The sequence below is a fragment of the Colletotrichum acutatum genome (assembly GCF_030867785.1).
Source record: "Colletotrichum acutatum strain CBS 112980 chromosome Unknown BDZ83scaffold_26, whole genome shotgun sequence".
Lineage (NCBI taxonomy): Eukaryota > Fungi > Ascomycota > Sordariomycetes > Glomerellales > Glomerellaceae > Colletotrichum > Colletotrichum acutatum.
Window position 1 is genome coordinate 21,888 of NW_026849020.1, and position 15,974 is coordinate 37,861.

The 15,974-nt window shown below is 53.3% G+C and overlaps 5 protein-coding genes across 5 annotated transcripts; 4 read left to right on the plus strand and 1 right to left on the minus strand.

The window, feature by feature from the left end:
• Window positions 1-2,155: 2,155 nt before the first annotated feature.
• On the plus strand, window positions 2,156-4,668 carry BDZ83DRAFT_750172 (uncharacterized protein; the record flags this gene model as incomplete). The annotated part of the gene is made up of 2 exons (XM_060513889.1): window positions 2,156-2,339; window positions 2,393-4,668. 2 exons carry the CDS (start codon window positions 2,156-2,158, stop codon window positions 4,666-4,668), a joined length of 2,460 nt encoding a protein of 819 aa, XP_060367203.1.
• Window positions 4,669-7,648: 2,980 nt separating this feature from the next.
• On the plus strand, window positions 7,649-9,995 carry BDZ83DRAFT_573030 (uncharacterized protein; the record flags this gene model as incomplete). Its single annotated transcript, XM_060504581.1, has 2 exons — window positions 7,649-8,154; window positions 8,219-9,995. 2 exons carry the CDS (start codon window positions 7,649-7,651, stop codon window positions 9,993-9,995), a joined length of 2,283 nt encoding a protein of 760 aa, XP_060367204.1.
• A 1,272-nt stretch (window positions 9,996-11,267) lies between these two features.
• On the minus strand, window positions 11,268-12,548 carry BDZ83DRAFT_572938 (glyceraldehyde-3-phosphate dehydrogenase; the record flags this gene model as incomplete). The annotated part of the gene is made up of 3 exons (XM_060504569.1): window positions 11,268-11,470; window positions 11,526-12,210; window positions 12,420-12,548. The coding sequence occupies 3 exons, from the start codon at window positions 12,546-12,548 to the stop codon at window positions 11,268-11,270; spliced, it is 1,017 nt and encodes a 338-aa protein (XP_060367205.1).
• Window positions 12,549-13,173: 625 nt separating this feature from the next.
• Window positions 13,174-14,513, plus strand: BDZ83DRAFT_217735 (uncharacterized protein). The gene is made up of 2 exons (XM_060501742.1): window positions 13,174-13,564; window positions 13,640-14,513. The coding sequence occupies exons 1-2, from the start codon at window positions 13,520-13,522 to the stop codon at window positions 14,327-14,329; spliced, it is 735 nt and encodes a 244-aa protein (XP_060367206.1). The 5' UTR covers window positions 13,174-13,519; the 3' UTR covers window positions 14,330-14,513.
• Window positions 14,497-15,835, plus strand: BDZ83DRAFT_217726 (uncharacterized protein). The gene is made up of 3 exons (XM_060501741.1): window positions 14,497-14,532; window positions 14,618-15,736; window positions 15,814-15,835. The coding sequence occupies exon 2, from the start codon at window positions 14,749-14,751 to the stop codon at window positions 15,406-15,408; it is 660 nt and encodes a 219-aa protein (XP_060367207.1). The 5' UTR covers window positions 14,497-14,532; window positions 14,618-14,748; the 3' UTR covers window positions 15,409-15,736; window positions 15,814-15,835.
• Window positions 15,836-15,974: the final 139 nt, after the last annotated feature.

Consider the following 15,974-nt stretch of genomic DNA (forward strand, 5'->3'; position numbering starts at 1 on the left):
CGTGGTCTTCTGATAGTGCTTGAGAGGGGTAGGTATTGGTGCAGTATCGGTGCCCAAGTGCATGATGATAGAATGCATCGGCGATGGTGGGAAATGGCAACAAGGTACATACGAGATCAAGTTCAACTTGAACTTCGAAATGGCGCTAATGCCCACAATAGCATCAATGTTTGCTTATTGGGATGCGCCCTCCCCCACCAAACGTTGACCCCTTCTTGGGCGATGGATCAATCAGTAGTTGTCTGGCCCCCGGAAAAAGCAAGCATGGGTGTCATCCTAGCTCGGAGTCCTGCCGGCAAACGACCTCACCCCACTCACCACACCTTGGTAATTGTTCCTTCCATCTGAGAAATCTCTAATGTAATGAGGGCAGGTCAGGGCACTTCCAGCTTGATTTACGCAGCATTGTCATAACCCGCGAAAGCCGACTGAGAATACTCGAGGTATCGTCTGTGTAAGTATAGGTTTGAATGGAGTGTTACGATAAGGAGACGTATCAATAAAATACTTCATCGCGAAGGAAGCCGTACAAATAGCTCTGCCTGAAGGCATCCACAGCACTATACCTAGGTATTCGTCGAATCATCGTACCTTACCCAGGCCATCGGATATGACTGCAGCCACTCATATATGATGCGTTCCTCGCTAACAGACAGTCTAACAAATGCACCCCAGGCCGAAACCAAGATCGTCTTGGCCCTCCAATTAGCTGTGCCACGCGTTTTACAGCGAGCCCGTAAGCCTGCGACTCGTGAGGCCTGTTCAGCGCCAAATACCCTGGAATTGTGTGAAAAGGGGCAAACCTGTAACCTAATACTCTGTAAGCTGAGTTGCAGCAACTGCACGTCCTGCATAAAGTCTGATGCATGGGGCAATCACTTGATGTTTGCTTAAATGTCTCTTTCTCTGAGTTGTCCCTGGCTCCCTGCAAGTCTTTCGATAGCATTCCATCACATCCAATCTTTTCCGCTTTCCACCTAAGTTCTGACACCAGCTTTGGGCAGTTCCGCCTCTCGTACTACCTTACATGAAGTTCACCCTAGGCGCAGAATCCCGCTTTAGCTTACCTTTACTGGAAGAACGTCCTAATGATAGGCCTTGCATCTCTAGCCCACGTACGTTCCATCACCTAGATACTGCGTACACTACCTTACGTGCGTGCGTCCTCACTTACAAGGAACATTACTTCCCCCAGTCTACCTCCCCTCCCCAAACGTTGCACTTCCCAGATTGCCAGGCTAGTGTAATTAAGCTAAACCCGACCTAACCCGACCACGCGCGATCTGCGTGGGGCGCGATTTCAGCACGCGACGACACTGACCGCCCAACTTAAGGAGGTGCTTTGGAACAGGGATTTAAATATAAAAACATGAGAGAGAGAAAAGCCACTGACCGCCCAACTTAAGGAGGTGCTTTGGAACAGGGATTTAAATATAAAAACATGAGAGAGAGAGAAAAGCCACTTGAGAAAAAAGACTTGCCCTCAAACAGGTAGTGGCAGCTGCGGTCACTGTCTGTACCTTCCTTTTGGAGCTCGACCTCGGAGCTTTCCAATTACCTACAAGACCCCTAGGCGAGCCGACGTAATCAACGTTGACCAGCTCCTTCCCGCCATAAGGGTTTCCTCTTAAGCCTCTGAGCATCTCACCCCACCTCGCATCTTGCAAACAAAGACCCTTACGTTCCTTGCTTCACCTGCCTGCCACTTGCATACACGCAAACACTTCCTATCTACGTATCTACCTACCTTCCTACCTATGCACGACCTCTCAACGCAGTGTTCGAGTATGCGGCCTGGACATGATCTCACGCGCAAAGGAGACGACAAACACAGATCGACCTTCGATTAAGAGCCCACACTTCGCCCACCAGAGCCATGTCGTCGGCATCTTTTCGACGTTCCGAAGATAGCGGCCATTACAATAGTCGCTACGACTACAACGATCGCAGAGATGGCGAAAGAGACCGCCTAGGTCGTGATTCTCGATATTACCGCCGCTCGCGATCACGATCTCGTTCGGGGTCTCGGTCATCACGATCTATGTCACTATCCCGTTCAGGTTCGCCAAACAGGCGGACCCGAGAAAAAAAAAGAGACAGAAGCTGGGATAGAGGCCGGGATAGGGGAAGGGAAAGAGACAGAGACAGAGACAGAATGAAGGATCTTGACCGCGACCATTCGAGAACACAAACGGACTTGTTCAAGCCAGCCCCGTCCACCGCCTCACGAGCTACCATCCCTCCTCCTCGTGGCCCGCCCACAAGAACGTTTTCTTCGCCAGTCATGAGCAAGTCGGGCATGTCAATAGACACCCGATTTGACCGTGGGTCAGAACGATGTAAGAATAGTATCGGCGCCCTAGAGTGAATCACATTCTAACCGTTGCATCAGCTCCACTGAAACCCCCAGCGCTATCGGCGACACCAGCATCTTCAGCACCACCAACCCCTCGATCCGCGAACGACACAATAGCAACGGTCAAGATCACCGCGTCTTTACGACAACTCACTCGGCGAAGTAACGAACAAGGTGCAATTCGGTTGCGGAAAGATGTAGTTGAGGCGCGTGCCAAAGCTCGGGAGAAAGAGCATTCCCAATCGCACGCCAAATATGCCGAATTTCCCTCCTTGAAAGACTACCATCGAAAGCTTGAGAAGAAAGATTCCGAAGACCTAGATAATTTGGTAAAGGATATGAAGGACGCGGACCAACAGTGGCAGGTTTCGGCAGAGACATTTGCTGCTACTCTGCTTCAAGCTTTTACTGAGCTGCAGCAGAAAGACAAAGATCGTCGCCACGTTGCTCCTAGTATTCCGGACGGACTCGAGGCACAGCTCAACTCACGCCTCGATGCGCTCGAAAATCAACATAAGGAAGAAGCTGTGAAGCAGCAGAAACAGATGGACGAACTTCGTAAAAGTCTCTCGATTGAGAGTGCCAAGCGAAAGGCCCTTGATGTCGAGAACGAGACGCTGAAAAAGAAGGTTCAAGAGCTGCAGGGGCATTACCAGTCTCTGAGTTCCAGGGCCGATGATCACGACGCATCCATCAAGCAGCTGCAAGAGCCAAAGCCGGAAGTCGTGCCATCTCGTGCACCACCAAAGCAGAACGGCATAAAATCGGAGGAACTGGATGCAATCAAGACGCTCTTGGCCCAGCACGAAGACCTGCTAAGCTTTTTAAAGATTCAAGTATCGGAGCACGACAATAAGCTCGGTGAGATGGATATTGACCTCATCAGCGACAGTTGTGGTGCTATTGCGACAACGCTGCCGAGACTGGAACAGAATGTCAAGAAGGCTGCCAACGATGTGATTATGCTTCAGTCAAAACATAGGATGCTCGGATTGGATACAGAAGTCATTGGATCCAGTGTCCAGCAGTTGCGGTCTGACATGCAACAAGGCATTCAACAGCAACATTCGGACATCGAAAAGATCCAGGCAGGTGTTGAGCAGCTCGAATCTGAGACTGCCAGACTAAGATCTGGGGCGGAGTCCCTCAGGACCCAAATGAAATCGGAAGCAGAGTGCTTTAAGAAAGATGCTCTCGAAATCAAATCTGACACTGAGCACCTGAAGACAGAAGCCCAGCAGCTCAGATCTGACACTGACCAAGTCAAGAAAGATATTGATAAATTCAAATCTGTCATTGAACACATGAAGACAGAGGCTCAGCAGTTCAAGTCGGAAATGACGCAGCTCCAGTCGGGCATGGAGAAACTTGCTTCGGATTTACCACGTCCACCAGACGGCGACAAATTCCTGGCGGTTAGAACCTTTACAGCGATGAACGCCACTGTTTTCAAGACGTTTAGTACTTGGATCGAGGACTTAAAGAAGCGAGTCGACATCGTAGAGCGCCAAATGCCACCGCTGCGAACGGACGCGGTTGCTTGGACTCAAGTCAAGACGCTCGAGAAAGGATCAGAGCAGAAGTCGAGTCGTAGTACTGAAAATAGCCGCCTGTCGACCCCAACCAATGACTTGAAGGTCGATCAATACGAAGGCAAGTTGAGGGACTACGAAACGCGGATCAAGGTGCTTGAGGCTGTCTCGAGGCAGAGTCCACGTCGTTTGGGACATGATGCTTCAGAGCCAACCAAGACTACGGATGCCCCAACCAAAAGGCGTGCACCCGATGATTCAGCTTCAATCAAGCTTACAATCGACGCACTGAAGGAGCAGTTGTCGATGATTGATCAGAGCATCAAGGCAATCTCTGAGTCGGCTAAGTTAACAAGCGAAAGCCAGGCTAGGGACTCTCGAAGAATCCAGGTACTAGAAAGCCAGGCATACGATTTCCGGGCGGATCACCAGCGCTTGAGCGACTTTGAGCAACGATTCGCGACGACAGAGGAAAAGGTGAAGGCTTCCGAGGACAGGATGGACTTTGTGCAACACAACGTCATGAGTGTGGACGCGCAAATCAACAACTTGACGACGGAGAGCCTCTACCAGGCCATTCTGCAGCACATTGACAGATATCATCCTACGGAAGCCGCAGCTGGATCCAAGATAGATCAGATGGCCAGGCAGGTGGCAGCCTATGAGCAGAGACTGCTCTTCTTGGAGAGGCAGATGTCGTTGAACGATGAGCCTGTGAATAAAAAACGGAGACTGAGCTCTCAATACGGACCGCTAGCAGTAACTGATGGAAGGCATTGAGGAGAAAGAAAGGGAGTTGATGCATGGCGCATTTTGAGTTTAGCAAGATACCAGGGAAGACGGCGCAACGGATCCTGTTACGATACCAAGGTTGTACTGTTCGCATGGACAGAAGAGAGCTACCTTCATAGGTAGTGGTCTACCTTACTTTAGGTTACCATACTTCGGTGAGGTAACTTGCTTGCAGAGATATCTCTAGATTAGATAGAGACTAGGTACGCCAATGGCAGATGCCTATATTGCAACTACCTGGGTTATTACGTTAAGGGATCCCCTGTGATGATACAACATTTGTCAATTTGCCTCCCTGAGAAACCCGTTGCGTGTGACGACGCTAGGTTGTCTTTGTTGAGAAATTCTAAACCTCTTAGATTCAGAATGTGTGGGTTATGGAGTGTGAAATGATTCGGACAAGCCACAATGAAGCACATTGTGCGGAGTAGTCTTCGTAGGTACCTACAGGTTGGTCAAACAGCGAAACAAACAAGTTGACAAGACAATTCATATTCCAAATTTTGACAAAGCCGTGGCTTCCCTGAGGTCTTGGACTGCTGCAAGTTAAGCCACGGGACCTTAGGACCTTATCTGATTATTTCTTCAGGCCATCGTTTTTAAGACATCCATGAATGATGAAGGCACGTTGGATAAGCGCGGCGCCTCCGAGCCACCACGGCTACATGGGCAACTTGGGTAGGATAGGCTTAGGTTGGATTCGTGAAGTCAAGTTTCTATGGGCCCCCATGGTCCCGGCATGGCCAGTGATCCCCGCCGCTGAGCCAGCCAAGCAACGCGCCGCCAGCAAGGGGTCCCGTCTGAGATGGAAGGCAGGCCACAGGGCAGGCGGGCGCCCATTGTTCCACCTGCGTGAGGTAGGCCCAAGTGGCGATGACATGAGCATTGTGGAAGTTGACTGGCACGGGTACCTGACCAGATCATTCCAGTGCCCTTTAGTAGGGTATTAGGTAAGGCTACCTAAGGAAGGTTCGTATTTCGTCCCGCGCGACTGGGTGCGGGTGTTGGCTCAAGTTGGGATCCCGTTTCCTCAGGTCAGAAATCGAGCGTTGAGCAAGCTTGGAGCTCGCACGCGCCGCACTCAATTCTCTGGCGGGGGCATTCACGGTTCACCTAGGTGAGGTGGTGAGGTAGGTAACATAGGTAGGTAAAGCAAGGTACCTTAAGGTACTCCGTACACCACGGTAGATTACTAGAACGTCGCACTTTCAATTCCTGTCCTGGTTGGCGCACTGGACACCACCACCCCAGCTGCCGTCTCGCATCATCTGCGTCCAGTAGTTGCCATGCGGACCTGCCATTGGCTTGAATTCGCCGCGAGATAGCGCGTGTCTCTTTGCCTTGCTTGCCTTCTTTGCCAATCCTGCCTATTTCCTTCCCTGCTAGAGTGTGTCTTTACCTGAATTGCCGTGATTCTGACCTCCATCCCACTTGTGAGTGCCTTCCATATTAGGTTGTCTGTCGTATCTACAGAGGTACACCATACGGTGAATGTGAGGTAAGGTACCTGTGGTGAAGGCTTAATCCAATCCATCCGTACCTAGGTAGGGTAGGTACCTATGGTTGCGCTACCTTACCAGCCGAAGTACCAAGTCAGGCTCAGCATCCACCTTTTTCTCCCCTCCCACCCCCTTTGCACCATCCACCTGGGCAGTCCAGTAAGGTGTGCAAATCCCCCACCCAGTCCATTCAGTGTAAGCTGAGCACTGAGGTGAGGTGAGGTCCAGTGCCTGCCAGCTACGAGACTCCACGCTAAAGGTACAGTGGGCAATGAATGTCCTGGACCTCCCATCCACGTCCAAAATCCACACTACCTAGGTACTCGCGAGGTCCCGTCCACCGTCTCTCCAAAAGACCCGCGGCCTCGACCCTTTCCAACACCATCTCCTACCTTGACCCTTGTTCCACCCCGTATCATCGACCTGCGGCACGTCGTCCCGTCCTCAACCCCGTCTGGATCCGGCGCAGGTTGCAACTAAGGTGTCAACTGCTTTGCTTACCTTCCTTACCTTGCCTTACCTCACCTCACTGCCAAGCGCAGGTTGCTCCCTCTGCTCTGCTAGGGGCGACGCTCTTACACTTCCTCGCACCGACCCGAACCTCACCTCAACTCGCGTCTTCGATTGACGCAGCTGCACCTTACCTTTGAGCGCCGCGTCGCTACGAGTGAGCTTGGCTTGGCTTCGCTTCCTTTCGCTTCGCATCCCATCCCTACCCATCAAATCAACCCCCCAGCAGCACGCCACGTCGGGAAATGCGCTGCGGCTCCTCTGACCTCCCGCTCCAGCTGCTGCCAGGGTTGATGTTCGGACGCTGCAATTGCATACACAACTGCCACGGCTACGACCACGGTCACGACCCCGACTGCCAGCACCACCACCGCTACCGCACCAACTCTCCGAGCACAACAGCAATCTCGCTCAACGCATAGCCCACGTCGCGATCGCCATCGTCGCATCATACCAACGCCGCACCCATCGCCCAGAGCTTCATTGACGCCATCTCCTCGCGTGGCTTTCGATTCCTCTTGAGAAGAAAAAAAACACCCTCAATTCCGACCGCCTCATCAACCTAGGTACCCCCAGATAAGGGCGGCATCGCACACCCACGTCACGCTATCACGACATATCCTCATCGGCGCCCAAACCGAGTCAACAACACCAGCCTTGCCTAATTGTCGGCGCACACTGCCGCCGGCTCGAATCAATACATTCGTGGGCTGCGGAGAGAGCTTTGTGCTCTACTCCGGCGCCCATTCCACCCCCTGCATCACCCATCGATCTCGCATCGCCTGCCGACCATCGCGGGCCTTTGTTGTTTAACCTCAATCCCGACACTCGCTATCCAACCATAATTCATCCACCACCATCGCACCGCGCCATCCCGCCCTCTTGTCTTGCGCTCCCGACCGCGCATTTTGCGATCCTTGTTTCTACATGCCCCCACGGCATGCAAACACCACCAAACCATGGAAGCAGCGGCGAAAAAGGTCCAACTACTGGCCCAGCGCATCCTGCCTGATCGACCGCATTCTCTTTCCATGAACCCCGACCAGCGCTTTCGAGTTCCTCCCGACCACAGCAAGACTTTTGAGGAGTTCAAGTTTCCGGCTCTGCAGTACATGACGCTGTTATCCGACGCGGATCGCGGAATGCTACTCACTCGCGCGTACCATGATATGCGCGAAGAACCTCCGATCCCACCAGCCGTCAAAGACTCGAACGCGAAGATGGAAAAGAAGAACGTGACCAAGCTGTCACTGAGTGATTACAAAAACAAACAGAAGAAGGTATCGGATTCTCCTCCCGATTCCGGATCGACGCCAAAAACCGACGTCTCGCGAAAGGAGAGGAATGTGGTGGAAAGTCGGATTGATCGCGAGCCCAAGAGGCCGGACGCATACAGAAATCGGGAGCCGGACGCATCAAGGGATGTCAAGGCGCATAAGGCGCGCGACGGCGCCCACGATGAAAGGTATAACCTCGCGCCCGTCTCTTCCAATGTACTAGACGCCTAGAGGCTGACTGACCCATTCTAGAACGAGCAGGCCCGACGCAAGATCCCGGGCAGCACAAGATAGCAATGATACCCCAGACAAGAGGAAAAGAATCGCGGATGTGGACGGCGAATTGCGACCTCAGAAACGAGCGAGACCCGAAGCGAGCACACCGCTCGACGAGCGATCGCGGACACCTCGAGACGATACGCCAAGAAGAAAAGAGATACACTCATCACAAGACAGGACGCCGCAAAAGGACGGGAAGTTTGGCACAAGCTCATCTTCATTACCAAACGGGCGGTCTGCTTTAAAAACAGCCTTTGGCTCAGGCGCGAACAAGTCTCCCATTTCCCGTGCGCGAGGAGACTCTATCAATGGCAACAAACCTAGCCCCTCTTCGAGCGGTCGGGCAAGAGCTGATACGGCGTCTTCGAGGTCAGCAGTTCCGCCGTTACTATCTCCATTACACCTACCGAACGAATCCGATTCGCGATCGAAAGAGAAGAGACGAGACGATCCTCCTGAGCACAACCGGCCGCAGAAGTCCTCACGAGCAGAACCACCTCCGCCTATCAAGAGACCGAAATCTCCCTTGAAGCTTCCGGAGCTACTTTCTCCAACACTTCCCCCATTGCTCGAGGAGGAATTGGCCCGGATGAAGAACACACCGACGAAAGGCTCCGACGCGAGCCAAAGAACACAACCTCCCGATTCCCCCACAAACGGCAAGAGACCGCACGTGGTAGTGAAGGAGGAGGAAGATGATCGAAAGGAGGTCAAAGGGAAGGAAAAGCCGAAGGAAAAGCCTCGCAGGTTTATGGTGACACTGAAGTATAGCAAAAAGTACACCAAGTCGGTGCAGAGGCTGTTAGCCCTGGGACCCCCAAGGAAAGACATCAAGAAGGAGCGGTCAGTGAGCATAGAGCCTCCGCCACCGCAGGCACGGAAACGACCGATTACCAGCACCGAGAATGTTGGTGATTCGATAGCGGTGAAGCGACCTCGGACGTCGGAAATCACGAGCTCCAAGCTGAACGCGCCCTCAACACCATCGAAAGGGGGTGCTACATCGATGTCGAGGGTAGCGTCAAGCAACTCGGTCAACACCCCTGGAGATGGCCACAGTCTGACCCCGGCGCCGCCATCATCAGACCGAGACCGGCCGCAGACCAGAGACGATAGCAGAGAAGCGGCGAATCCTCACAGGGTACAGGCGCTCCGCGACCGCTGGAACCGATTCAGCAGACTCGGCACCAAGCTGAAGCACGAGCGCGACATATTGCTAGAGCGAAAACACGGGGACCGCGGCGCTCCCGTATCGGACTCCGACATCAAGCTCAGCATGATGCTCGGACTGGAGACGGCGATGGCGTTCATGGTCAGCTTCAGAGCGTTGTTCGAGTCAAGGCGGATAGAAAACAAGGCTCAAGATCCTAAGCAGTGGAGCAGCATTCTACCGCTTCTGAACGTCATGCGCAACGATGTACGAAAGAGCAAGCCGTTGGAGGCACTGTTTTGGCAGATGCAAGGCGTGATCCACGAGGAGCTCATCAAATGCTACTGGTCGCTCGACCCGGCAACGCACGCATTACACATTATTGGCGCAGAAAGAGGTCGATCAAATGTATGGAAATCGGCATACGACTCGGCGGAGCGCGTTGAAGCCTCGTCGATGCGTACGAATATGGGCCCGTGGACGAGTGTGGAGGAAGCCGTATCGTCGGCTCTCAAGATTATGCGGCGCTGGGCGCATGAGGAGGGCGTCTCGTGGCGCGCCGAGGTCACGGTATCAGCCGCCAACGGAACGTTGTCATAGGATGTCGACAACGAGGGCGAGGCGTCGACTCTGGTCGATTCCTCCTTTACCACGGCGGAGAGCTCGTCGCCTCCGCGTGACGAGAACGTCGCGGGCGATTCGGTACACCCACAGACAGAAGGATACGGGCATTAGGGCCCTCCTAATGACATGTATTATGAACCAAGTCAACTGTTGTCCTTTTTAACCCCCAACCCCTTTCGGTGGATGACGGGATCGGAAGCTGGGTTGTGGCGAGAATGGCGTTTTTGGTCGAGAGAGTATGGGCGGTGAGGCAGCCCATCATGTATGAAAAAAAAAACACAAGTCACCCTGAGTCTCTTCAAGCGAGCACGCACACTTTTTTCTTTCACTTTGTCTGATATCAAGTCCAACTCGACGGCCTTTCCTTTTTCTTCTATTTCCTTCTCTAGCTTGGCGTTCAAGGGGGACAGATCAGGACTCTGTATGTGTCTACGGACTCTGTATGCGCGCGTGTGTGTGTACATATAAAAGAAGAAGATATCCCTCGGCCGCCCCCCCCCCCCTTGCGTATCTCTTGGACTTGATGTTGTGGAAAGGCAGAGACAGGCTTGGTTTAACCCACGGCATATACTACGCGGTAACGATGGAAGGGGAGGGTAGTGCGAGACGGCCTCGTCTCAAATGCAAAGTGGTAGGTAGTAGTGGTACCCAGTCGAGGATTCCTTATTCGAAAGGTCAATTCAAAGAGGAACCAATACCAATTCAAACAAGAGCTCTGCGATGTTGTGACATGACAGTAAGAAGCACACCCTCTTTGAGGACCTTGGTGGAAGCGGCGACGCGAGGAGGGGGGAAACAAGTTATCAGACGCGGACGTGGAGCGACCCCGCACTGGCAACCCCTCACAACTCAACAGGTTGTCACATCTCGTACCTATAAGGTAGCTCGCATAGCTAGACCTCAGAGGTGATCTGACACGACCCATAGCAGCATCGTTCACGCCTGTTTACGACATGATCTGATTGAAGAATCCGAGTTTCGAATTACACTCTGGTCACTTGGCATTGGTATGGACTGTGATGGGTAGGCATAATCTATTTCATAGACGTCATACGGACATATATTCTGGGAGTGTTTGTTTGTAGGAAAGAAACAACCATAATCCTCCCTGGCCTTTGCGGCCCTCCCTCCTGAAAGACTTGCCCATCTTCATTTTACTGCTTTTGTTTGGTCGTTGGTTTATCATCTCATTAGTGGACACTATTGGTCCTGTTTTCCCTCCGCGACAGCCTTATGTGTACCGCACATTTATTTGGAGGCGTCAACCTTGGCAACGTGGGCCAAGAGGTCGAGGACACGGCGGGAGTATCCCCACTCGTTGTCGTACCAGGAGACGAGCTTGACGAAGTTGTCGTTGAGGGAGATACCGGCCTTGGCATCGAAGATGGAGGAGTTGGGGTTGCCGATCATGTCGGTGGAGACGACGTCGTCCTCAGTGTAGGCCAAGACGCCTGGGGATAGTTAGCTTGTGTTTCGGTGATTCTGAGGTTGAGATTAATAGCTTACCCTTGAGGGGACCCTCAGCAGCCTCCTTGATGGCGGCCTTGATCTGGTCGTAGCTGGCGCCCTTCTCGATGCGGGCAGTCAAGTCAACGACGGAGACGTTGGCGGTAGGCACACGCATGGACATGCCAGTGAGCTTGCCGTTGAGCTCAGGAATGACCTTGCCGACAGCCTTGGCGGCACCAGTGCTGCTGGGAATGATGTTCTGAGCAGCGGTGCGGCCACCACGCCAGTCCTTGGCGGAGGGACCGTCGACGGTCTTCTGGGTGGCAGTGTAGGAGTGGACGGTGGTCATGAGACCCTCAATGATGGTGAACTTGTCGTTGATGACCTTGGCGAGGGGAGCCAAGCAGTTGGTGGTGCAAGAAGCGTTGGAGATAACGTCGGCACTGCCGTCGTAGGTCTTCTCGTTGACACCCATCACGTACATGGGGGCATCGGCAGAGGGAGCAGAGATGACGACCTTCTTGGCACCGCCCTGAAGATGGGCCTTCGCCTTGTCGATGGTGGTGAAGACACCAGTGGACTCGACGACGTAGTCGGCGCCGGTGTCCTTCCAGGGGATGGCAGCGGGGTCACGCTCAGTGTAGAACTTGACCTTCTTGCCGTTGATGACAAGGTCGTTGCCATCCTGCTGGATGTCGCCGTTGAAGATGCCGTGGGTGGAGTCGTACTTGAGCATGTAGGCCTGTGATGATTGTCTGTCAGCAAATTTTGTCTCGGCTGTTTCTGCATGGTTGTATCACGTCGCATCATTACAACGAGCCCAATCGAAACCTCGGGGCAAAAGAGTCGAGAGCGCTAGCTCTGACTCTTTTCCCGTGGGTACCGACGAAGCTGGTGTTATCGTGGCAGACGTGATATCATGATGGAGGGGTAAAGTGGGGTGATACTCACAGCGTACTTGGTCTCAATGAAAGGGTCGTTGACGGCAACGATCTCGACCTCGGGGTGCTCGACGGCGTTGCGGAAGACAATACGTCCGATACGACCGAAGCCGTTGATGCCGACCTTGATGGGAGCCATGTTGTCTGATGTGATTTGTATTTAGGGTATGTCTGACGGTTGAGAGGGTTAGTTTGGTTTTCTCAGGTGTTGGTGAAGGACGGGCGTTTCCGAAGTGTCCAAGTTAGGCGGGGTATTTATCGCGGTAGCGGGGTGGGGTGATGAAGACGTGAGGTAGGTATGTAGAGCTTGAGGGAGCTATCGAGAGCTAGGTCTTACCTTGAAGTGGGATCACGTCGGGTTGTTCGACGAGGTCAGAGATGGATTGATGTGTAGGAGAGAATTTTCAATGGCAGAAGAAGGAAGGAAGAAGGAACGGAAGAGATGGGAGGTGGTGGAAGGGCGCGCGAGATATAGTAAATTCGGTTGAGGGAAGATGGTGGGGTGGTCCTCCTGCTGGTCGATCCAACGCAAGGCCGGCGGCCATGGCAAGAGCAGGCAAGAAGCAGGCAAGAGTGGGAGTGGGAGGTCAATGGAAGGCGGACCTGACGCAAGTTAGGGAAGTACCAGGTACGGCCACTCCGCAGGGGGGTCCAATTGGGGGAGGATCCAGACGCCCCGAGAACGGTGAGGTGACTCGGCGATTGAGGGTGGTGAATTGGTGGTGATTGCCCGGTCGACGCCAGGGAATTGGGTGAGTGACACACTTTTTTCTGCTATCTGAGCTGAGGTAGGAAGTACCTTACCTTACTTTGTGCTTGACCGGGCTAGAGCTCTCCCCGTAACGCGTGTCTCGTACTCCGTACCTCTCTCTCTCTCTCTCACACTCCATATCTCTCCAATGCTACCTAAGTAATTAGGTATTGTTCCTCCTCGTTCTGAGTACCTGCCTTACTGATGCCTCTCGTTGCCTCTCACCCACTCAGTCCAAGCAGGTGCCAGTTGCGTCTTTTTACGGACATGGCGGGGCATCCAGCGGGAAGGCGCTGCTACCGCTTGTGGCGTTAGTATGATACCCTCCGGGTACTTGATGGTTTTCTGGACCAATTGCTATGATGGGATTGGAACACAATCATGGTGGGATGCGATGCGTTGTTGTTGTACCAATCCAACCTACCTTGCCTAGAATTATCACCTTACTGCGTAGTTGCTGATGCTTGGAACAAGTCCAGTCCGGTCCGTATTGCGGCTTGCCATCCCATGAAAGACAGACCCCAAGCTCGGATGGGATGCAGACGCAGGCTGCATTGTTTGACGGGTCTGTCGTGGCGTTCGATATCCCCCCCTTCCTTCTCACTGCTTTTTTGACACCTCAACTTTGTCTGTGCTTCAGCCCTCATCTTGCATCTTGCCCATATCTCGGGCATCTCATGATGAACTACTCATCAGTAACTTGTTTTCTCTCCATTCCAGCAACACTCTCAGCTCATTCATATCCATTTCTTCAGCGGGTCTTGGCTGGTGGTGTCACTTTCACCAGACAGACCGGACCGATCAACGACTCAAGCAAGAGCAGGCATTATCAAGGGTCAGGAATTGTCAGGTATGGAGGGGCATGGAGGGGCAGCTTGTTCCCTTGGTTTCCAGCGAGAAAAAAAAAAGTCAGCTACGGCACCTTATCCCTGGCCCCTGCTCCTCAGTGCTGGCCTGCCCCTCGTTACATCACTCTCGCAGCTACCCCCCGGTCAAGCAGCAGCATCAGGTCCGATACCCCCGTCGACTCACCTTTGCCTCCCATTGCACGCTTTGCACGCTTTGCTCGCTCTCACACCTCTCACACACTGCCACTGCCACCTCCATGCAACATCTGCCCGTGGCACCGTGGTCCACGCCAAATTCTCGGGCGTCTTTTTTTAATGTGATCTTCTCACCGTTCCAGTTTATTTTGGTGGATTCTCGTTATTATTAAACATCCTCAACTGGATCCAAGACGCGACATGCCACAAGGTTCAAACAGCTCATTCGCACACCTCACCATTCATCCCGCGCCAAAGCTCCCATGGCCCCCCCTCCTCCGCCTCCCATTCCCCCTAGTCCTACACGACCCTGAGGTATGTAACGTGAGGTATGGTCCGCTCGCTCCCACCGCACTCTCTTACTCAAAAGTCTAGCTCAGCTTACCTCTCGACATCGAACAAAAAAAAAAACAGACCCCAGCTCCATAAATCACTCAATGCTCCATCGCTCAACCCGCCAAGCTCGACTGAGAGCTAATGAAACACGTTGCCTGGTGCATGAGGCACTTCCAGCCTCGACCCGACCGATTTTAGCTTAGAGAAATATGATGATCGAGAAGGCCCGTTTACGACTCCGTTCTCGGTCACCCCCAGATGGACCGCACCATTTTTGGCTCCGTCGTCCGTGTTGGAGCAATGGAGTCATTGGAGTCGAAGAAAACAGATTGCGTGCAAAGAAAGGCATCCATGCTCGTCCAAACCCTTCGAATTCAATTGGGAGAACTTGTACAGATACCTACCCTACGAATGCCATCCACCAGATTCCACCCATGACTGATGCGAAATGTACACGCCACCCAATTCTGCCACTCACAGTCTTGGCCGGCCGCTTCCAATGCAAAGTCGGTCCATCAAAACAGGGCTGGTGCGTTCCGGCGGTTGGTGGGGCCCGAGATCTGCCTCTCGACTCACCCAACCCAATGAGCTACCAAGCGAGCCCGGCTGGCCCGACACGCCGGAGTATCACGGCTTCGTCGGCCCCAAACGCTCCTGGCTTCGCCTATAACCACTCTCAACTTCCGATGACATCGGGAATGACGATATCCCTACCGAGGATACCCGCAAACGTCAATGCCGCGGCCTATGTGTCTACCGCTGCCCACGGAGGCCTGCATGGCCGTATCGTATCGCCAGACGCCCGACAGGGCACAGGTTTGGCAGTTGGATCATTTTGTATGGTCCAAACATTGATCGACTCAGCATGATATGACTCTACCGTCACTCGTCCGCTACCAACACCGTACGACACCAGCCCCCTGGGTGAGCTTCTGGCCGTACTACGGTCTAAACCAACATGGACAAGCTATCTCTCGGCCAAATTATTCAGCACATCTCATTTCGGTCTGATAAGGGGCTCCTACAATCTGACGACTAGATATTGTCAGATCATGGGACTGCTGTGCCAGTATGCCTAAGGCCTCAATTCCACCCTACGAATTGACGGGATGACAGCCGTGTCATCAGCCTTGTGGCTGGGACGATGTCGTTGACGCTCGTCCCATCCGCAAGCCCACATCATCACAACTACGTACTGTACTCGCCGTTCCCGTTTCCTCCCTTCCCAAGTCCACCTTTGACTGGGTACACGAGACTTACATGGACCACGGCAGCAAAGTGGCGGCCTTGCAAGAACCGAGCTTTCCTACAGGCCCCGTTTGCCGCCAGCCGCCCCCGGAATGATGCGTCCCTCTCGTCGAGGTACGACCCGAGCTACCCCAGATTTCCGCTCCGGTTCCTCCCGATTACCTGCCCCGATGCCGTACATTAAGCT